This window comes from Pleuronectes platessa, chromosome 13 (assembly GCF_947347685.1).
Source record: "Pleuronectes platessa chromosome 13, fPlePla1.1, whole genome shotgun sequence".
NCBI lineage: Eukaryota > Metazoa > Chordata > Actinopteri > Pleuronectiformes > Pleuronectidae > Pleuronectes > Pleuronectes platessa.
In genome coordinates, this window is record NC_070638.1 from 16,182,692 (window position 1) to 16,201,194 (window position 18,503).

At 41.9% G+C, this 18,503-nt stretch overlaps 2 protein-coding genes across 3 annotated transcripts; both read left to right on the forward strand.

Moving 5' to 3' along the window:
* Positions 1–1,564: 1,564 nt before the first annotated feature.
* On the forward strand, positions 1,565–2,964 carry LOC128455106 (calcium-activated potassium channel subunit beta-2-like). Its single transcript, XM_053438744.1, has 4 exons — positions 1,565–1,722; positions 1,814–1,984; positions 2,244–2,439; positions 2,680–2,964. The coding sequence occupies exons 1-4, from the start codon at positions 1,664–1,666 to the stop codon at positions 2,962–2,964; spliced, it is 711 nt and encodes a 236-aa protein (XP_053294719.1). The 5' UTR covers positions 1,565–1,663.
* A 1,726-nt stretch (positions 2,965–4,690) lies between these two features.
* Positions 4,691–18,211, forward strand: LOC128454486 (phosphatidylinositol 4,5-bisphosphate 3-kinase catalytic subunit alpha isoform). Of its 2 annotated transcripts, none has more exons than XM_053437902.1 (21): positions 4,691–5,056; positions 5,899–6,314; positions 6,577–6,786; positions 6,941–7,191; positions 7,529–7,774; positions 7,950–8,035; positions 8,140–8,245; positions 8,704–8,856; positions 9,168–9,302; positions 9,531–9,655; positions 10,692–10,773; positions 10,950–11,114; positions 11,250–11,353; positions 11,720–11,891; positions 13,201–13,307; positions 13,635–13,756; positions 14,152–14,230; positions 14,423–14,593; positions 14,702–14,819; positions 14,921–15,072; positions 15,266–18,211. In XM_053437902.1, the coding sequence occupies exons 2-21, from the start codon at positions 5,963–5,965 to the stop codon at positions 15,534–15,536; spliced, it is 3,207 nt and encodes a 1,068-aa protein (XP_053293877.1). In that variant the 5' UTR covers positions 4,691–5,056; positions 5,899–5,962; the 3' UTR covers positions 15,537–18,211. The 2 variants fall into 2 exon arrangements, with proteins under 2 accessions (XP_053293877.1, XP_053293878.1); XM_053437903.1 differs by lacking the exon at positions 4,691–5,056 and adding an exon at positions 5,309–5,364.
* The last annotated feature ends 292 nt before the right edge of the window (positions 18,212–18,503 follow it).

An 18,503-nucleotide genomic window follows, 5' to 3' on the forward strand; every position in this document is an offset into this window, starting at 1 on the left:
TAATCCAATTTGAAATATGGACAATATGTACTTTAATTTACTATAAATTTACTATATTTCATGGTATAAATGTGTTTCCTTCCCTGTAGCTGACACAGAAGGCTATGCAAGGTCAAGCTCTAAACCCGAGTGAGACGGCCTGTCCAACATGTCATTAAGGACACCAGTTATTCCTTATAAGTTATTAGGTAGGAAGTCACCTGGCACTTTTTTTTGCTGGACTGCAATGCAAGGGGTGAGGTGACGTTTCTGACCGTGTGCGTCTCCATGTTTAGCTGAAATGAATACAGTTATGTGTGGAACTTGAGGCTGTAGAGGGCCAACGGCCAACGTGCCTTGACAGAGGAGAAACGTTGGGAGGTTGTAATACGCAAGCAGAAAAAATATACATGTAAGTGTAAAACTGTTTGTTGTGCACACACGCAGCATGCAACCTCGCATGGAATGTTTCGAGGGAACTTTTGCGGGCTCTTTCAGATGTGTCATGTCACACTGGGGTTTTCTCTCAGCAACATTTCCCCAACGCAGCTGGGAATGTAATACAATAAGGAAATTACTCATCTAAAAGGAACGTGTTGGCTTGTTTTCGAGCTTTGCTGCTCCCTCTGGTCGGGTTGTTATTCTCTGCAAAAACGAAAATGTTAGAGGCTACAAAAATACCCAGCAACATAAAGCCTATTCCATTCCATAATGACTATTCTGCATCTGAAGGAGAGTAAATAAATAATGTGACTAGATTGTTGACTCGTCCATGATGTATTGCTACTTCCTCTGGGTCATGATGCAGCTCACTATTGATTTAGACAGGGCCATGACATCACAGATTTGATGTGAGCAAATGACCGTGCACGCTTAACAACACGGTCACGTAAAGACATTTGTCATAAATCCTGTTTGTGAATAAATACCTGGCAATTTCATGAGTGGGTTTGCATTGACCCTCACCTTGACGCTAACGCTCGGCAGACCCAAAACTAACAACTCATAATGTCCCGGCTGCCCATTCTTTTGCCTCTGAATCAAGGCTAATGTGGTTTATGGGGCTGAAAGCCTCATGTGCAGCGCTGAATACTGTGTTTTCTGCAATGCTATAGGAGCTGCAGGGAGCAGGAGGAGGCACATGCAAGGTGTTGTTGTTGTGTCAAGAGAGGAGCCAATGACTTTGTGTTGACAGCTGAAGTGTACAGGATACAGCAGGTAAGTTTTTTTTTTCACGCAGCGCCTCATCAGCATTAACACCTATCATCTGCCGTCTTGTTTACCCTTTTGTAGAGTTGCATTGTGTTCAAAACGTGATGTTTACCTGGGGTACTTCCGGTCCCAGCCCAGCATAACACTCCCATATTCAGGCATTGCTCGTTTTGCAGGGTTGTCGGGATTCTTATTTCTTTCGTACAAAACTGGACTTATTTTTAAAAAACCCTGATTTTCACAGCAAACATGCACCAAAGGTACGGTACATGTTTCTCTTTCATTGCAAGTTTGCTCTGCGACCGGTGGCTTAGGCTTTCTGCTCTGTTCACGATCCTGCTGGGGAAAGTGTTTTTCCGACAATACTGCATTACAGCTAAATATAAAATAGGCTGTGATTCTTCACAGGTCTTTTCAACAATCTTTCCGTTCGGCCTCAGCGAACACAGGAGGACGTAGATCATCTGGAAAGATGTTCTTTGTGGCAGGGGCCAAAAATACAAGAGGCGCGGTGAGAGGAAATGAGAGGAGGTAACAAGGTTTATACAGTTCCAGGCCTGAACATCCACTAAAAAAAAACAGAGGTTGGATTTTCATGTGCTTTGTCATTTTCCATCATCAGCTCAATCTACCAGAAATTGCGAGGGGTAGATTTATTAGACAAAAAGAAGACAGTGACAGCTCTAAAGCCTGGTGAAGATCGGGCCCTTCTCCTGGGTCTGGGAATGATCCTCTCATCTGTCATGATGTACTTTGTCCTGGGGATCACCACATTACGCTCCTATGCAGACAGGTACAGGCCTTTTATTCAAACACCTTACGTAGGAGTTAACCTCCTGCCAGAAACATGTTTAATTCATCACACGTGCCTTGTGAAAAACTGAGTCAGTGCTCTCTCAAGCTGAAAATTGCAAAAATAAATACTCTTTATGAAACCAGATTTTTCTGGGACAATTTACATCCCAAACCGAGTCGATTTCACACCAACAGACCCCTCGAAATGCTTGCCCTGTTCTGCATTAAATTGAATCTTCATTTAAATGTCAACACAGTGTGTGGACAGAGGAGGGTGTGTGTGTTGTTCGCAACTCCACGGTCACAGCAGACATGAACTGTTCCTACAACTGTGGGTCAGACTGCTGGAGAGTCTCCAAATACCCCTGTCTGCAGGTCTACGTGAGCGTCAATAACACGGGCCGTGTCAGCCGTTTATCTCACAATGAAGAGACCCAGGACGCCAGCTCCAAAGTGAGTACTGTGCCAGAGGGAAAATACAAGGAATTACTGAACCGTTTCAAATGTTGGCAGCGGCTGTCAGATGTTGGCCTGATTATAGATGCACTCTGCTCCCAGTGCAGAAAATGTTAGCAGATAGGATTTTGTAATTTTTCCTGGTCAAGCTAAAAGAAAATGTAGTCGGTGTTGTGAAATATACAAAAATCCTTGCCCTCTAAATAACCTCCGTGTGCCTCCATCCTGTCCTTGCAGTGTTTCTATGTGCCCAGATGCCAGAGGGACAGCTCGGCCATGCACACCATGATTATGAATATCTCCGAGAGCCTGAAGGTCAACCAGCAGGTCCCCTGTTACTACGACCCCTCCGAGCAGCAGGAGACCGTCCTCCTGACCCGGCTGTACGACCACAGAGTCGTGCTCCACTCGCTGCTCTGGCCCTCCTGCATGATCACAGGGGGGGTCCTCATCATCGTGATGGTGAAGCTCACACAGTACCTCTCCAGACTCTGTGAAGAGATAGGGAAGATCAAGAGGTGAAATACATTCGGCGGCTGCGAAAGCCAATCATTTGGTGGTTTGATGGCGGACACGTGACATGACAAGGATGGTTGGATCCAAACAACCTGGCTGTGACCCCTAGCAAACTTTCCTTGTCAGCTGAGACATGTGGAACAGATGAGATTCACTGCAGCCTGAGGATGTGACTGTTTATAAAAGTGGAGTGAATGTTCCGAGGCGGAAACTGTCAAAAGTGCAGTTGGCTCCTGTACAGGGAAAACTAGGACTGGGTTTTGCATTGTGTTAGAGGATTATAAAATCCCCTGTGGTTACTTGTTTACGGGGAAGTTTATTCTACCAGTAATTTTAAATCCAGTGTATTATACTACATTATATTATATTGCCAACAAATATGAGATTACCAAAAAACAGACATTGTAAAACACTGCCCTGTTTTTCCTAAAAAATGTCTTCTGTGTTCAAACTTTGATGTTGAGCCACTTTGCACAACTTTGAGAATTTGTCTTTCCTGATTTGGAATTAAAATAGTTTTCTAAAACAATAACATATTCTTATTTTATACTCACCACCACGATGACCAATTATGACTAATGACCGGTATGCAGTAGGCCTTTTACCTATTTTTGTGTATACACGAATAGCGATGAAATAAAATTGTGCCAGAAAATATTTGAATAGCACCTTTAATGCATACAATGTAACACAAAGAGCTGTGCAGAATACAAGCAAGACAAAGATACATCCACAGCAAGATGCTGTCGTAAATAAAATAACAAAAGAGATATGAAATGAATAAATCTGAAATAATTAAAATGCCAAATAAAGATGTGAAAACACAAAAGATGAAAAAAATGCTAAAATGGATGTAAAAATGTTTCAGTAAATAATAAAATGCTAACGAAGATGTGAAAAGAATAAAGATTAAATAATAAAGGCTAAAAGAGATGTCAAAGGGAAAAGGATAAAATAATAAAAGAAATGTGAAAATGATGAAGGTGAAATAAATATAAAATGCTATGAGAAGAATAAGTACCAGAAATAAAAAAGAGAAGATTAAAGTGAATAAAAACTCAGAGAAAGCAAATAGCTAAGCAATACATTTAATAAATAAATAAAATAGAACATAAATTAAATAGAATAAAATGATACATCTGAAGAAAAATATAATTAATCAATAATTATGTTTCCTCATACATAGGGTCGAGAAGTTCACTCTTGCCTATTAATGATAACAGCAGCTTCATGCATTACAATGATGGTGCAGTGGTCACGCACGCACGCACGCACACACGCGCACACACACACACACAAACACAAACACAAGTGGCTCTGCAGCTGTAACAAATGATCATCATGTAATAAAGAAACAAAGTGCTCCTCTATCAGGAGCTCAATCCCATGGTCACATCATGGCTTGAATCCCATTGAAATTCAACATAGTGTAATTGATCAACCCAGTAATAAACACCCCGTGTTGTAATCAGAGATCTGCAACTACCAGCTCCACGTCTTCACTCCACGTTTCCTCCCGGAGGAGAAACATGCACACGCTGCAGGGGGGATTAGCTTCGGGCTCCACATTGTGACCTGTCTGCAGAAAAATACACAACAGCTCAGCCACTGTTTCTCTCATGTGCTCTTCGCTGGAATCTCGACAGAGTCAGACCCGCTTCCCGTGAATCCCCCAGTCTCACCTCATGACACTGCGAGAGAGAGAGAGAGAGAGTGCGCGTGTGTGCGTGTGCGTGTGTGTGGGCGGTGCGTGCTGCTGATGAGGAGCCTGCTAGCAATCCCCAAGCTGCTGCTAGCCTTGCTGCGCGGAGCTAGCTCGCTGCCAAACTGCTAGTGTGTGTGTTTTCGGGACAGCACGACGAAGAGCATTATGAAGCATTATACATTTATTCCACTGCAGAATAGTGGCCACTTCACCGGGAGCTAGGGGCGTCTTTTTATCCCAGTGAAGCGGGACTGTCCCGGGCCCTCTGTAGCATTGTTTGGATGAAGTGCGGCTGGAGAGCTAGCACCGCTGGGTGAGACTTCCAGAGCGGGCACGAATGGGTCTTCCAGAGCTAGCCGCGGCTAACCGGGTGGTGATAGCTGTCTGACACAGGTAGCCTAATATTTGTTTTTTTCTCCCTTCATGTTGTGTTGTGTGTTTGCTTTTACTTTCAACCAAACGAGTTTCACAGGTTCACAACAAGCGGTGGGATCGCACCCGTTTTATTGCGGTAACGTCACATTAGCTTGTGCCTGAGCGGATGTTTTTCATATTTTAAAATGACATTGATCTGCTCAGGGAACCTGGCTAGCACGGTGAGCTAGCTAGCAGAGAAACAAAACACAGCAGCAGCAGCAGCGTTACACTGGGACCAGTCGAGGCGACTGTCAAGCTTGGGCTGAAAGCTGAACCTTAGCAGCGTTAGTCACACTGAACTGTGTGTTTGCTAACACGTTTGTTTACATGGCTTTTCAAATGCTTTTCATTTGACACCACTGTTAGCTTAAATTCACTAGAGCTAAAGTTTGCATTGACAAGCTGTGTTATCGTTAGCCTTGATGCTAACGTCATAATAACGTAATTAACAGTGGGACGTCTCCATTGGTTGCAAGTTGTGTTAAGTTATTAGCGTGTTGCTATTGTCTGTGTTAATATCTCCACATAGTAACTGTGTACAGTGTGGTGAGCACATTAAAAACAAAAACCCAGTTTTAGTACTATGTAACCCTAATGCTGCTGTAGGCTTTCCTATGTAATGTAACTAAATTATAGAAGACGTTTGGAAGCTCATAATACCTTTTAGAAAACCCTCAGGAGTTCACTTTAACATTTTTATATTCTGCTACTGTACATTTACACCATCTCTGAAGTCAGATCCTAACCACAAGCGTCTGTATTAGGTCTGTCCACAGGTCAGAGGTTGTTATATAATTCTGTTTTCTTCTCTCTCACAGTTAGCTGGCATCACTCATCTGATAATTACCAGCCTCTGAAAAGAGCAGATTTGCTGGCACAACCATGCCTCCCAGGCCATCCTCAGGAGAACTATGGGGGATGCACTTGATGCCCCCCAGCATCCTAGTCGACTGCCTTCTGCCAAATGGCATGATTCTCACATTGGAGTGCCTTCGGGAGGCCACACTCATCACAGTCAAGCATGAGCTTTTCAAAGAGGCCAGGAAGTACCCTCTGTACCATCTGCTGCAGGAGGAGAGCTCCTACATCTTTGTCAGTGTCACCCAGGAGGCAGAGCGGGAGGAGTTTTACGATGAGACCAGGAGGTTGTGCGATCTCAGACTCTTCCAGGCCTTCCTCAAAGTTATTGAGCCAGTGGGCAACAGGGAAGAGAAAATTCTCAACCGAGAGATAGGTATGTTTCTTGACATCTTATGTAGTTACAAACCAATATGCTGCAGCATACAGTAATATACTATAATAGCTGTTGTCCTTGGCAATGTTATGACACAGAGTGAGGAGGATTAACATAATACCATTGGATTTAACTGGTCACAACATATATTGTGTTATGAAATGCAACGTATTATTTGATGTGACATGAAAAATGCACCTCAATTCATTTTGAGGTTAAAGGACTCACAACTCACTTTTATTATTCACTTGCTCCCTCATAGGTTTTGCTATTGGAATGCCTATATGTGAGTTTGATTTGGTGAAAGATCCGGAGGTGCAGGACTTCAGAAGAAACATTTTAAATGTTTGCAAAGATGCCGTGGACCTCAGAGACAGTAACGGACCCCACAGTAGAGCTTTATATGTGTACCCTCCCAATGTAGAATCCTCAGTAGAACTTCCCCGGCACATCTATAACAAACTAGATAAAGGTAAGACATCTTACTGCAGCCACTGGGAAGCAAATCTTCCCTGCAATGACAACATCACAATATATTTTATAAACATTCACATTTCTCTCTTAGTACCTTCCCTTGGTGTGTGGATAAAATGATAAAATGTTTCTTTTAATTTTCTTTCCCTCAGGTCAAATCATCGTTGTCATTTGGGTTATTGTGTCACCCAGCAATGACAAACAGAAGTACACCCTCAAGATCAACCATGACTATGTGCCGGAGCAGGTGATTGCGGAAGCCATCCGTAAGAAGACACGCAGCATGCTGCTCTCCCAGGAGCAGTTAAAGATGTGTGTGCAGGAGTATCAGGGAAAATACATCCTCAAAGTGTGCGGCTGTGACGAGTACTTACTGGAGAAATATCCCCTGAGTCAGTACAAGGTAATCTAATTTAATCATAGCTTATCTGATGCTATTGAACTTAAAGGGGGAAGAGATCTACCTCACGTCAAATTATCATCCAGTCCAAATGGGGCTTGACATTCATGACATGAAATGCAATTTACAGAAATATATGCTGCCTGTATAATGTGCTGATTCAAGAATAGACCATACATATCATGGTATGTTAAGTACAAAGTGCTGTATGTCTGTTATTGCAGAGTTGTCATTGTAAAATTCAGTAATTCAGATGTTAATAAACCTAGGAATTTGAATGGCTTCGAAATGTCAAACAGCAAGAATTGCTTCAAAATGTCAATTTGACTGTGCTCAACAGTATGTGCGCAGCTGTATCATGCTTGGACGGATGCCCAACCTGATGCTAATGGCAAAAGACAGCCTGTATTCCCAGTTGCCCATCGACAACTTCACAATGCCGTCGTATGCGAGGCGAATATCTACAGCAACGCCCTACATGAATGGCGAAACAGCCACCAAGGCTCTATGGACCATCAGTGGAACACTGAGGATCAGGATACTGTGTGCCACTTACGTCAACGTCAACATCAGAGACATTGACAAGGTACAAATGCAGTGTGGTGCTGTCCCTACTTCATCTGACTTTCTTTAAAGATTCTATGCTTTTTTCTGCATTGACTAAAACAAAATCTTAACATCTCCTGTACTTCATCCCGTGAAAGATACTGTTATGACTCAGGGGCTTAGTAAATAATCTGTTGTTCTTGTGCCTTCTCTAGATCTACGTCAGGACTGGGATATACCACGGTGGAGAGCAGCTGTGTGACAATGTCAACACCCAGCGGGTGCCCTGTTCGAACCCCAGGTAATACACAATGAGGAGTAGTGTTTTATACTCTGGAATTTCGCTCCACTTTGCATCAGAAACAAGATTGATTATGCTAATGTTTGTTTCCTTGTTTATTACAGGTGGAATGAGTGGCTGAACTACGACATGTACATTCCTGACATCCCCCGTGCCGCCAGACTCTGCCTCTCCATCTGCTCTGTGAAAGGGAGGAAGGGAGCCAAAGAGGTTAGCAGTGAAACGCTACATTGAAGTTGTATATAACTTGTATGTATATGTATGTTAATACAGCTTAGATATAGTGTCAGCAGGGTGTCATACTAAACACTAATTGTAGATAACATGCATCATTTTCTGTTTTCCTTCAGACCTAAAAGGCCAATTCATATCCCAAATTACAGACTTTAATATAATTTTATTACTACCAGCATGTTATTTCATGAAAATCTAATCAGGAATTATAACATCAACTGTCACTTAAAGATTCTACTATGCTTGGATGCAGGGTTGTCATTTCGATTTCTGTTTATTTAGTGAGTCAGAAGAGTTAAAAAGGTCAGTGAATGGAGAAGTGGAATATATACAACTTCCCTGCGAGCTGCACTGCGCTTTCCTTCTTCATAGCCCTGAGCTGTTGACTGTTTAATCATCTTCATATGCATCATCCTGCTGCTATTTTCCTGTAGGAGCACTGTCCTCTTGCCTGGGGCAACATCAACCTGTTTGACTACACCCACACACTAGTAGCAGGGAAGATGGCTCTCAACCTATGGCCTGTCCCACATGGCCTAGAAGACCTGCTCAACCCTATCGGCGTCACAGGCTCCAACCCCAACAAGGTAGGGTTAGGGTTAGTAATATAATTCCCAATCAAATACATGGAATGACATGATTTAAAACATTAACTTCCTCTGGCTAGCATGACGTACAACCACAATGCATGTATTATGCTTGTGTCTGCTTATGACCTCCAAGCTTCATGTCCCAATTTTAATTGAGCTTATGACAACCTATAGAGCTACAGGGCTGGATTTGGGCTGCCCAGATTTAAGCAACCAAGCTTCTAATTCTACTTAATTAATAAGTCATTGATCCAGGCACAATTCTTTGATTGAATTAAACCCTCTGACCACTTTTTCTGAACACGCAGGAAACCCCTTGTCTTGAGCTAGAGTTCGACCACTTCAGTTGCCCTGTCAAGTTCCCCGACATGACCATCATTGAGGAACATGCGAATTGGAATATATCCAGAGAGCTTGGCTTCAATTACTGCCACACTGGTTTGGTAAGATAAAAAGCATTTGTTGTTTGTTTAATGTTTTTGCTTCACTAATCTGAGTCATCGAAGGAATTTTTTTTAAATCTTGAGCATCTGCCACATAAATCAATCACATCACAGAGGTTGACATCGAATCACTGTCTTATTCACATGTGAAGTTTTAGGTGACACTCGTCAGCGTTGTCTCCATGTGGTTCTGTGTGTATTATTAAAGTGAGTTCTATGGTTTCATAGAGTAACAGACTGGCGCGTGACAACCCCCTGACTGACACTGACAACGAGCAGATGCGGCAGGTGTGCAACAGAGACCCGCTGTCTGACATCACAGAGCAGGAGAAAGACTTTCTGTGGAGGCACAGGTAATGTGTATATGGTTGTATATCATGGATAGTTTTTTTTTTAAGGTGTATGAGTGGTTTGTTAGGATTGGATATAAACGCTCCCTTATGAAAATCATTACATTTTTACGAATTCCACTGTTGTATGGGCAGGATTTTCCGTACAATGATCAGACTTGGGTGCATCACCTAAACTGAATGAAAGAAAAACTATACTGAGTATTCACTGGAGAAATAAAACACTGTATCGACCATGAAGTAAAACCATAACGGGTATTCTTTTAGAATGGAGAACATACAATTGTAACTGTGGTTTTAACGGAAATGCATTATGGGTTATTTCTGCTTTATTATGTTGCTAGGATATTGAGTGTTTTCGAGTCTTTCTATACTTAATCTTTGTCTGTTCTACCCCCTCATCCACCCCCCCCTTATAGAGCTTGACCTGCAGGACTTTAGCTAAAAATTACATCTGTCACAGACGATGATCCCAAAAAGACTGCAGTGTGAAAAATGTTAACGGTCAGAAAAAACAATTTAGCGAGTGGATTGAGGACTGTGAGAGAGGAGTGGTCTCGCTGCAGTGACTCAGTTAGATGGCTAGTGGTCTCTGAGACAGTGAGCTGTCTTCAGACAGACTAGAGAAATTTTGGTACGCAGCCAAACACTGTTACTTTGTCAGAGAGCCATGAGAGGATGATTAAATAGCATTTCAAATCCATTCACTGTAAGTCCTGTTTTAGCAATTTCCTTTTCTATGGCGCACAGTGTGATCCTTCACAAAAATGTAAAGCTTACGTCATGACATTCTCACTTCCTGTATCCTAAGTGAGCATAATCGTTTGCTTTTTTCTTCTTGCTAATGTCTGATTGTACTGTGAAAACAACAACCTGTGTTGTGGTTTAAACTCTGAGTTTTTAACTCTGTGGTTGAAAATGAAATGGAAATTCCCATTTTCACAATGCCCCTCGACCCAACCTGACCAAAACAGCCAAACCTAAGGGAAACCCTGAATTTATGGTTGAAAAACTAATTCTATCTCCAAACTTATTCTAGACAAGACTGTGTCAACATGCCAGAGATCCTTCCCAAGATCCTCTTGGCTGTGAAATGGAACTCCAGAGATGAGGTTGCACAGGTGAGCTCAGGTTTCTACTGCTGACACACCTTTATTTTGAAGGACATCATGTACCATAACAGATACTCTAACTTGGTTGTTAAACCAATGCCATGCAGTTCTTTGATAATTACAAATGTTAAACATTATTTATCTATGTAAATTTATACCAGCCCATGTTTCTTTGTTTTTTATAGATGTATTGCCTTCTAAAGGACTGGCCTGCTATGAAGCCAGAACAAGCGATGGAGTTGCTAGATTGCAACTTCCCCGATCCTATGATCAGAGATTTTGCCGTGAAGTGCCTTGAGAAATATCTAACAGATGACAAACTTTCTCAGTACCTCATTCAGCTAGTTCAGGTGGGTTGCATCTTTATTTGGCTCGACTGTAAAGTCAGCAGTGTGACTTATTCTAAGAAAATGCTCTCAATGTTTTCGTTTCATGTTCTCTCGTAGTGGCTTTTATGGTAAATTATTGTCTGTGTCTGTTTCCAGGTTCTCAAGTATGAGCAGTACCTTGATAACCCACTTGCACGCTTCTTGCTGAAAAGAGCATTAACCAATCAGAGGATAGGACATTTCTTCTTCTGGCATTTAAAGTGAGTGAATACAAAAAAACAAGTTGTATCTGTTTGTTTGAGACCCAACTGGTAAACACTTTTTATGGAACCTAACAGTGTGATGCCAAATTTTGTTGAATTTAATGGTTTAGTGTTTAAGATTTAGGTGAAAGGGATCTATTGGCAGAAATTGAATATAAAATGATCATAGTAGCTTTTTACAGTCATCCAGAATTGACAAAATAAACACTTTTTGAGTTTTTGTGATAACTGAAGGTTACCACAGGTTCACTTTTGTGTTTGGAAGGGGCGGGTGAAGTGAAAGGTATTAGGCTTCAACATGCAATGTTTTCCATCAGGGCACCAACAACATCTAATTGTTTTATTTTTCTTGTATGTTCACAGGTCAGAGATGCACAACAAGACAGTGAGCCAGCGGTTCGGTCTGCTGCTGGAATCATACTGCCGGGCGTGTGGCATGTATCTGAAGCACCTGAGCAGACAGGTGGAGGCCATGGAGAAACTCATCAATCTCACAGACCTCCTCAAACAGGAGAAAAAAGATGAGGCACAGAAGGTAATCTAACAGCCACTACCTGTTAATTGTGAACCACTGAATCGTTGAGTTTAATCCTGACAACATCTGGACTATCTGGCCTTACAGATGTTGCGATATATAGCAGAGGGATACATTTGGACAGTTGCCTTCAGTCTGCTTACAGCAAAATATATTTCAAACATACAAGAATGAAACTTGATTCATCCCTACAGTAATAGGGGAAAAAAATCGTACAAATAATTAATAAAAGCAGTTACTTAAATTATGTTTAGGTTAAATCAGATGGTGTTTAATTAGGTTAAAGTAAGTGAATTATTGATAAGAGACATTAAGCAAAGTCAAAACATTATTGTCATCAGTTTCCGTTGCTACAAGATTCTTATGTTAAGTAAAACACAGCAATAGAAAAATACTGCAGAGGAGAAAACTAGAGGGACTATATTTTATTCATAAATCAAGGAAAATCATAAATTATGTAAAATTAACAAATGTTGGTGTACTGGAAATTAATGAAGATTTTACTTGATATTATTATAATATGAATCCAAAAACAGATTATTTTGGATATACAGAAAAAGCTAAAATACAACACAGAAGGTAATTTTTGATTTAAGACCTAACTGGAGGCTACAAGAATGTTTTAGCCACTTGTTAATTTGCTAATTGTCTAAGCTGAGGTCTTGGTTAGCTCGCTAACTAGCAAACTGATTTAATAGAGCCTACGGCGGAAGGAGTGTAGACTTCCTGATGTCAATGGGGAGCTTTTCCCACATTTGGGAGTTAGGACAGCAAACAGATGTGATTTTGTTGATTGGCCGGTGCAGAGCGGAGTGGACGGGCTGGGCTGTAAGGTTTTACCATCTCCTGGACATAGAATTGGCCTGATCTGTTCACAGCACGGTATGCAAGTACTAGTGTCTTGAAGCGGATCCGGACAGCCACTAGTTGAAGACCAGTCATGCTGCTGCATTCTGGATGAGCTGCAGAGCTCAGATTGCACTAACAGGTAAAGGGAGTTGCAGTAGTCTTGGTGTGAGATGACAAGAGTCTGTAACAGAAACTTAACCGGGCTGGCTCACTCATCCAGCTGCTCAGCAGCAGCAGCAGTAGCATTAATAACTGCTACATTCTCTCTTACAGAATTAGATTCTCTCTAAAGGGGAGAGGCCGAGCAAACCGATGCAGAAAGGATGGAAAAAACTATAGATATTTTATGTTAGTGTAAAGGATGACAATTTATTTTTGCTCATTATGAAACTGGCCTGAAAAATGAGACAATGGTCCTGGTGGAAAAACTAACTGATACTATTGTTTCATCTCTTCTAAGGTTCAAATGAAGTTTCTGGTGGAGCAGATGAAAAGGCCGGATTACATGGATGCACTGCAAAGCTTCACCTCCCCACTGAATCCAGCTCATCAGCTCGGGAACCTCCGGTACATCAGCACTCTCTTATCTAACTCTAATGGTTGGCATTTAAAGCTTATTTCCTCTGAGGGTGTTGCTTGTACCTCTCTGTCCTTCAGGATTTAAATACTATTAGGTGTAATTTAAATGGCCTTTTGTGTATGATTACATTTAGGAACATAATGAACTCATCGCTTTCCAAACAGAACTTTAATTTTGTGGACCAGTCCACATCTCTCAGTTGGGACGAGCTAATTTACAGTATATTTAGTTGAGTCTGGAATCGAGAGCACAGGAACAACAGCTGAGGACTTTGTGTTTCTCTTCTTCTTTAAACATCCTTGTGTGTGTTTCAGCCTGGAGGAATGCAGGATGATGTCATCAGCCAAGCGACCACTGTGGCTCAACTGGGAAAACCCAGATATGATGTCGGAGCTGCTCTTCCAGAACAACGAAATTATCTTCAAAAATGGAGATGGTGAGTTTTGTTTCTGTGCTTTTCTCTTGTTCTCTATTTCTCTACCTCTCTTTGTCCACCCTTTGTCTCTGTCTCTCGCTCACACACCCATGAACACACAACTCAACTTGACAATCTGTTTGCTGAGCATGCAGCAAATTTCAGTTGAAGCCTGTAGGGCATATCCTGTTACACAAACATGAGCTCATCTATGCTCTTTACACGGAATACAGAGAAAAACATGTCATGTTATTTGAATCACCCTTTTTCTCAGCTGCTTGTGCATTTTGCAGCACCGTGTATGACAAAACTGACTTTGACAGCTCTGCTCCATAATGCATCTTTGGGGTTGATCAAAGACGAGCTAGTGCTCACCTCACTGTCTTTCACCTCCTTGTCTCCCTGTGCCTTCGCAGATCTGAGGCAGGACATGCTGACGCTGCAGATCATTAAGATAATGGAGAACATCTGGCAGAACCAAGGCCTTGATCTCAGGTAGGCTCCTCACTTCACTGTGACATCAACGACAAGGTACACTTCAACAGCGCCAGACCTTTCATGTTCTGCTCTCAATGCTTGAATGCAGATTAGTGGCAAATCCCGGCAGCCACTTCAGGTCATTTCATTTAGACTCCATAATTTTCCTTTTCCTGCCTCTCTAGATGTTTCCTGTGCTTGTGTTCACAGAATGCTGCCATACGGCTGCCTGTCAATCGGCGACTGCGTGGGGTTGATCGAGGTGGTGAGGAGCTCGCACACCATCATGCAGATCCAATGTAAAGGAGGCCTAAAGGGGGCGCTGCAGTTCAACAGCCACACACTGCACCAGTGGCTCAAGGATAAGAACAAGGGAGAGATGTGAGTGGCAGAAACTGTGATTTACACAGCTGTAGGACGAAGAGGTGACCACACAGTTACTGGATCCTCTCTGAGACACAAGTATTCTCTGTTTGTTTGATTTGTCAGGTACGACCAGGCCATAGATCTGTTCACACGATCATGTGCAGGCTACTGTGTAGCCACATTTATCCTGGGCATAGGAGACAGACACAATAGCAACATTATGGTGAAAGATGACGGACAGGTAAAGATTAAATTTGACATTCTTTCTATGTTATATATACACGTACGTACTTTCTGTTAAGTGTTTAATTAAATTCTGTGTTTTTGCTTCTACTTCCACAGCTGTTCCACATAGACTTTGGCCATTTCCTCGACCACAAAAAGAAGAAGTTCGGGTACAAGAGGGAGCGTGTGCCTTTTGTGCTTACACAGGACTTCTTGATCGTTATTAGCAAAGGAACTCAAGAGTGCACCAAAACGAGGGAGTTCGAAAGGTAACGGCAGCAGTGGACATGAGTTTGTTATCTTTGGATGAAAGAAAAAGGTTGCAGTATTCTTACGGCTTGAGATCGAGCTTCCATCTCCTCTCTGTGGCTGAATTTCCCACTTGACCCCACTGGTCTGTTTTCTCTGTCCCCACGTTTATTTCTTCCACTCCTTAGGTAACTTTTTCCTTCTACCCCTCAGGTTCCAGGAAATGTGTTACAAAGCGTACCTGGCGATCCGACAACACGCCAACCTCTTCATCAACCTCTTCTCTATGATGCTGGGCTCTGGGATGCCCGAGCTGCAGTCATTCGATGACATCGCCTACATCAGGAAGACCCTGGCCCTGGACAAGACCGAGCAGGAAGCCCTGGACTACTTCATGAAGCAGATGAACGACGCTCACCATGGCGGCTGGACGACCAAGATGGACTGGATCTTTCACACTATCCGCCAGCATGCCATGAACTAAAATGGCAAGTACGCAACGAGAGGAAGAGTAAAGGACTGTGGCAACAGCAGCACACTAAAAACCAAAAGAGAAGGGAGAAGCAAAAATAAGTATTTGCCCAACTCCACCAAGGCCTGGTTAATGTTACCGCCAGCATTTGACTCTGAAACATCATGTGCCCGTGCACCACAAACTAAGGGAGCTCGAAAGGGCCAATTTCAGGGACATGATGCCTAATTGCTCTTATTTCTTCAGGTGTCTGAATGTCTTCTCCCTGCACTATGAACTCAACAAGGCAGGGTGGAGTTATATTCATCTGTCTTCTCCATAGGAACTAAAAGTGTGATGGACCTGGACTACATTGACCTTCTTCATGCAAACAGAACTTGGGACAAATTTTTATTTTTCATATTTTTAAAAACTTCTTTCAATACATCTACAACCATCAGCATTAAGAAAGGAACATTTTGAACTGGTACACTATGAGCACAGCAGGCTTTTTCTACGGATAAACTCACTGTGGATTTCCACTACCTATTGTGACCGGATGAAGATGGGGGAGATGTTTGCGGACACAAGCCAGGACAGCTGAGATGCTGTGAATGAAGCCTGGCAAGTGCCCAAACAAAGACCTTACAATAAAAAAAAATTAATAAAAAAAACGCTATAAGTAAAAGACTTAGAGAGGAAGTGTGGAGAACACTTAGCTAGCATTTAACACTTTCACAGAATTTGAAATCATGACTTATTTGTAGCCCTCAGACGACGTGTCCACTGTGTAGAAATCCCGACACCACCACGAAACAACTGACCTTTGTACAGAGAAAATATTCATAGACTTGTTTGCATTCGGTGCACATATTCCTTTTTGAGTCTATTTTCTACTGAGCCAAAGTACTACATGTGTAACCCCCACTACTCCGCAGTCTTATCGTAAAAGAAAAATAGTCAGTACTATTCCAAGTCTCGTGTACTCCTCACACTGATCTCTGCAGTATTTGTTTTGTTTTGTCTATCAGTATTATTCTGTGTCAGGTGACGTTGAGACACAAATGTTGGAACATCAAGTGACTGCAGAACGTATCACCCGTTAGGACTTGGTCTTTAGTTATTCAGCTGATGAAGGTGAGAAACGCAGGAGAGAAGGATGCATAACATTCATTTTGTGTGCTGTGCTGTTACACTATGCAAGTTGTGATCTTTATATGTACTGTATGCTGAGGGGAAAAAAATAACTCGATGTCAGAGTCAGGCTGTGAGGCTTCACACAAGCGAGCGTGTCCGAACTCTGTACAGTCTGTACATGGAAGAAAAGCAGTATCTATTACTTCTTCCCAACAGAATGAACAATGAGATGCAGTTTCAGGCCCCTGCCTTCGCCCTCTCCTTACCAGGTTTCCGCGTGGAGCTCCAATCTAAGCCATCTGTAAAATAATTAAGATTTTGAGTTTTGCTCCCATCTCCTTGAACTCTTCAAGAAAAATCATTTAAGACAACTCTCTGCTCACATTTGCCATACGGACCCAGATCGTGACATCCAGGTTAAAAAAAAAAAAAGTGAATTATTTTTAATTTAAACCTTCTAAGTGTCTTCTTCCCTACTCTCTCCTATGATTGTCGCCCCTATGTGCGCAAGAAAAGTCTTTGCAATTTTATTCGCTGCATAGACACATATGTAAGAGGTCAGTAAATGTTCTAGCTTTACCAAATGATACCCAACAGGGCGGTTTCCTGGACACGAGTCTGTGTGAAAGTCAATTTCTTTTCAATTCTGTTCCTGGTTTAAAAAAAAAAAAAAAAAAAAATGCTCAGGAAACCGATACTACCGAAATGCATGTGCTTCTGTACGGGATACAGAGCAGTGGGCCGGACCCGAACTTGAGAAAACTAGTCCCCATGTTCTTTATGAAAGAACAAATTAAATGATGCGATTTCCCTTTATACTTCCACATGATATGGTTGGTTTCTGTTTCTCACACTTCATTATGCATGAGGTCCTCCAATATCTACTTTTCCTTTTGTTTGACCTGATGTTGTTTACTTGAATTTCATGTATAGAAATGACCTTGTTACTTGTGTGGGGGTACAACAAAGTCACGATGAAGGTAACAGATACTGATCCTGCTACTACATGTGCAAATGCTTTCCTTGAATAATTACAGAGGTAATATATTTTTGTATTTTTAAATGTAAAGCAAACTCATATATGTAACTGCTAACCAAAAAAAGCAATCATGCATAACATGCACCATCCTCATACGCAAACCCAGTAGACGGCCTCGAGTTGTTGAAACGATATGAATGACAAAGCAGAGGTGAATTGTTGAATGAAGGACGGGGACTTGATGCAGTTGTCCCAGTGTGACCCTCATGTCCCGTGGAGATCTCTTGCCCTGTGAGAACAATATGGAGGAAGACGCTGCCCTGCATGTTTTTTAAAAAAAAAAGAACCGGAATGATGTTAGTTGTCTGTCCATCTGTATATATAATTAAAAAAACTTCAAATACTTGTTTTAGTCATCATATGACCATGTCTGATAATGAACTGTATGCATTCATTTATTGTGTTGTTGAATAAATACATTTCTCCCTATCTAAATAGGTTATTTTATTACAATGTCTGACACTTCTATCAAATGATGTTATTTACAATGAAATTCAATTTGTTTCTGCTTCATAATAAAAATGAAAAACAGTGTGGGACACGGCTTGAATCAGTACATCGACAATCTTTGTGTCTGTTCAAAAAAGATTTTTTAACGACACATGACTCCTCAATGCAGAGGGCAACAGTGAGTATAAAACATGTAGGAGACGCTCTTTACAGTTCAGACAAGGGTTCGGCTGTGTTGCCGCTTTTGTGGCCGGTTGACTACAGATGAGGTGGGGGCGACAGGTGTGGCAAGTAGTGTTCAGAGCACTTAGGGGGCCCAGGCAAAGGGTATTATACCCCCCCCCCCCCCCCCTTTCGGGCACGTCATACACACG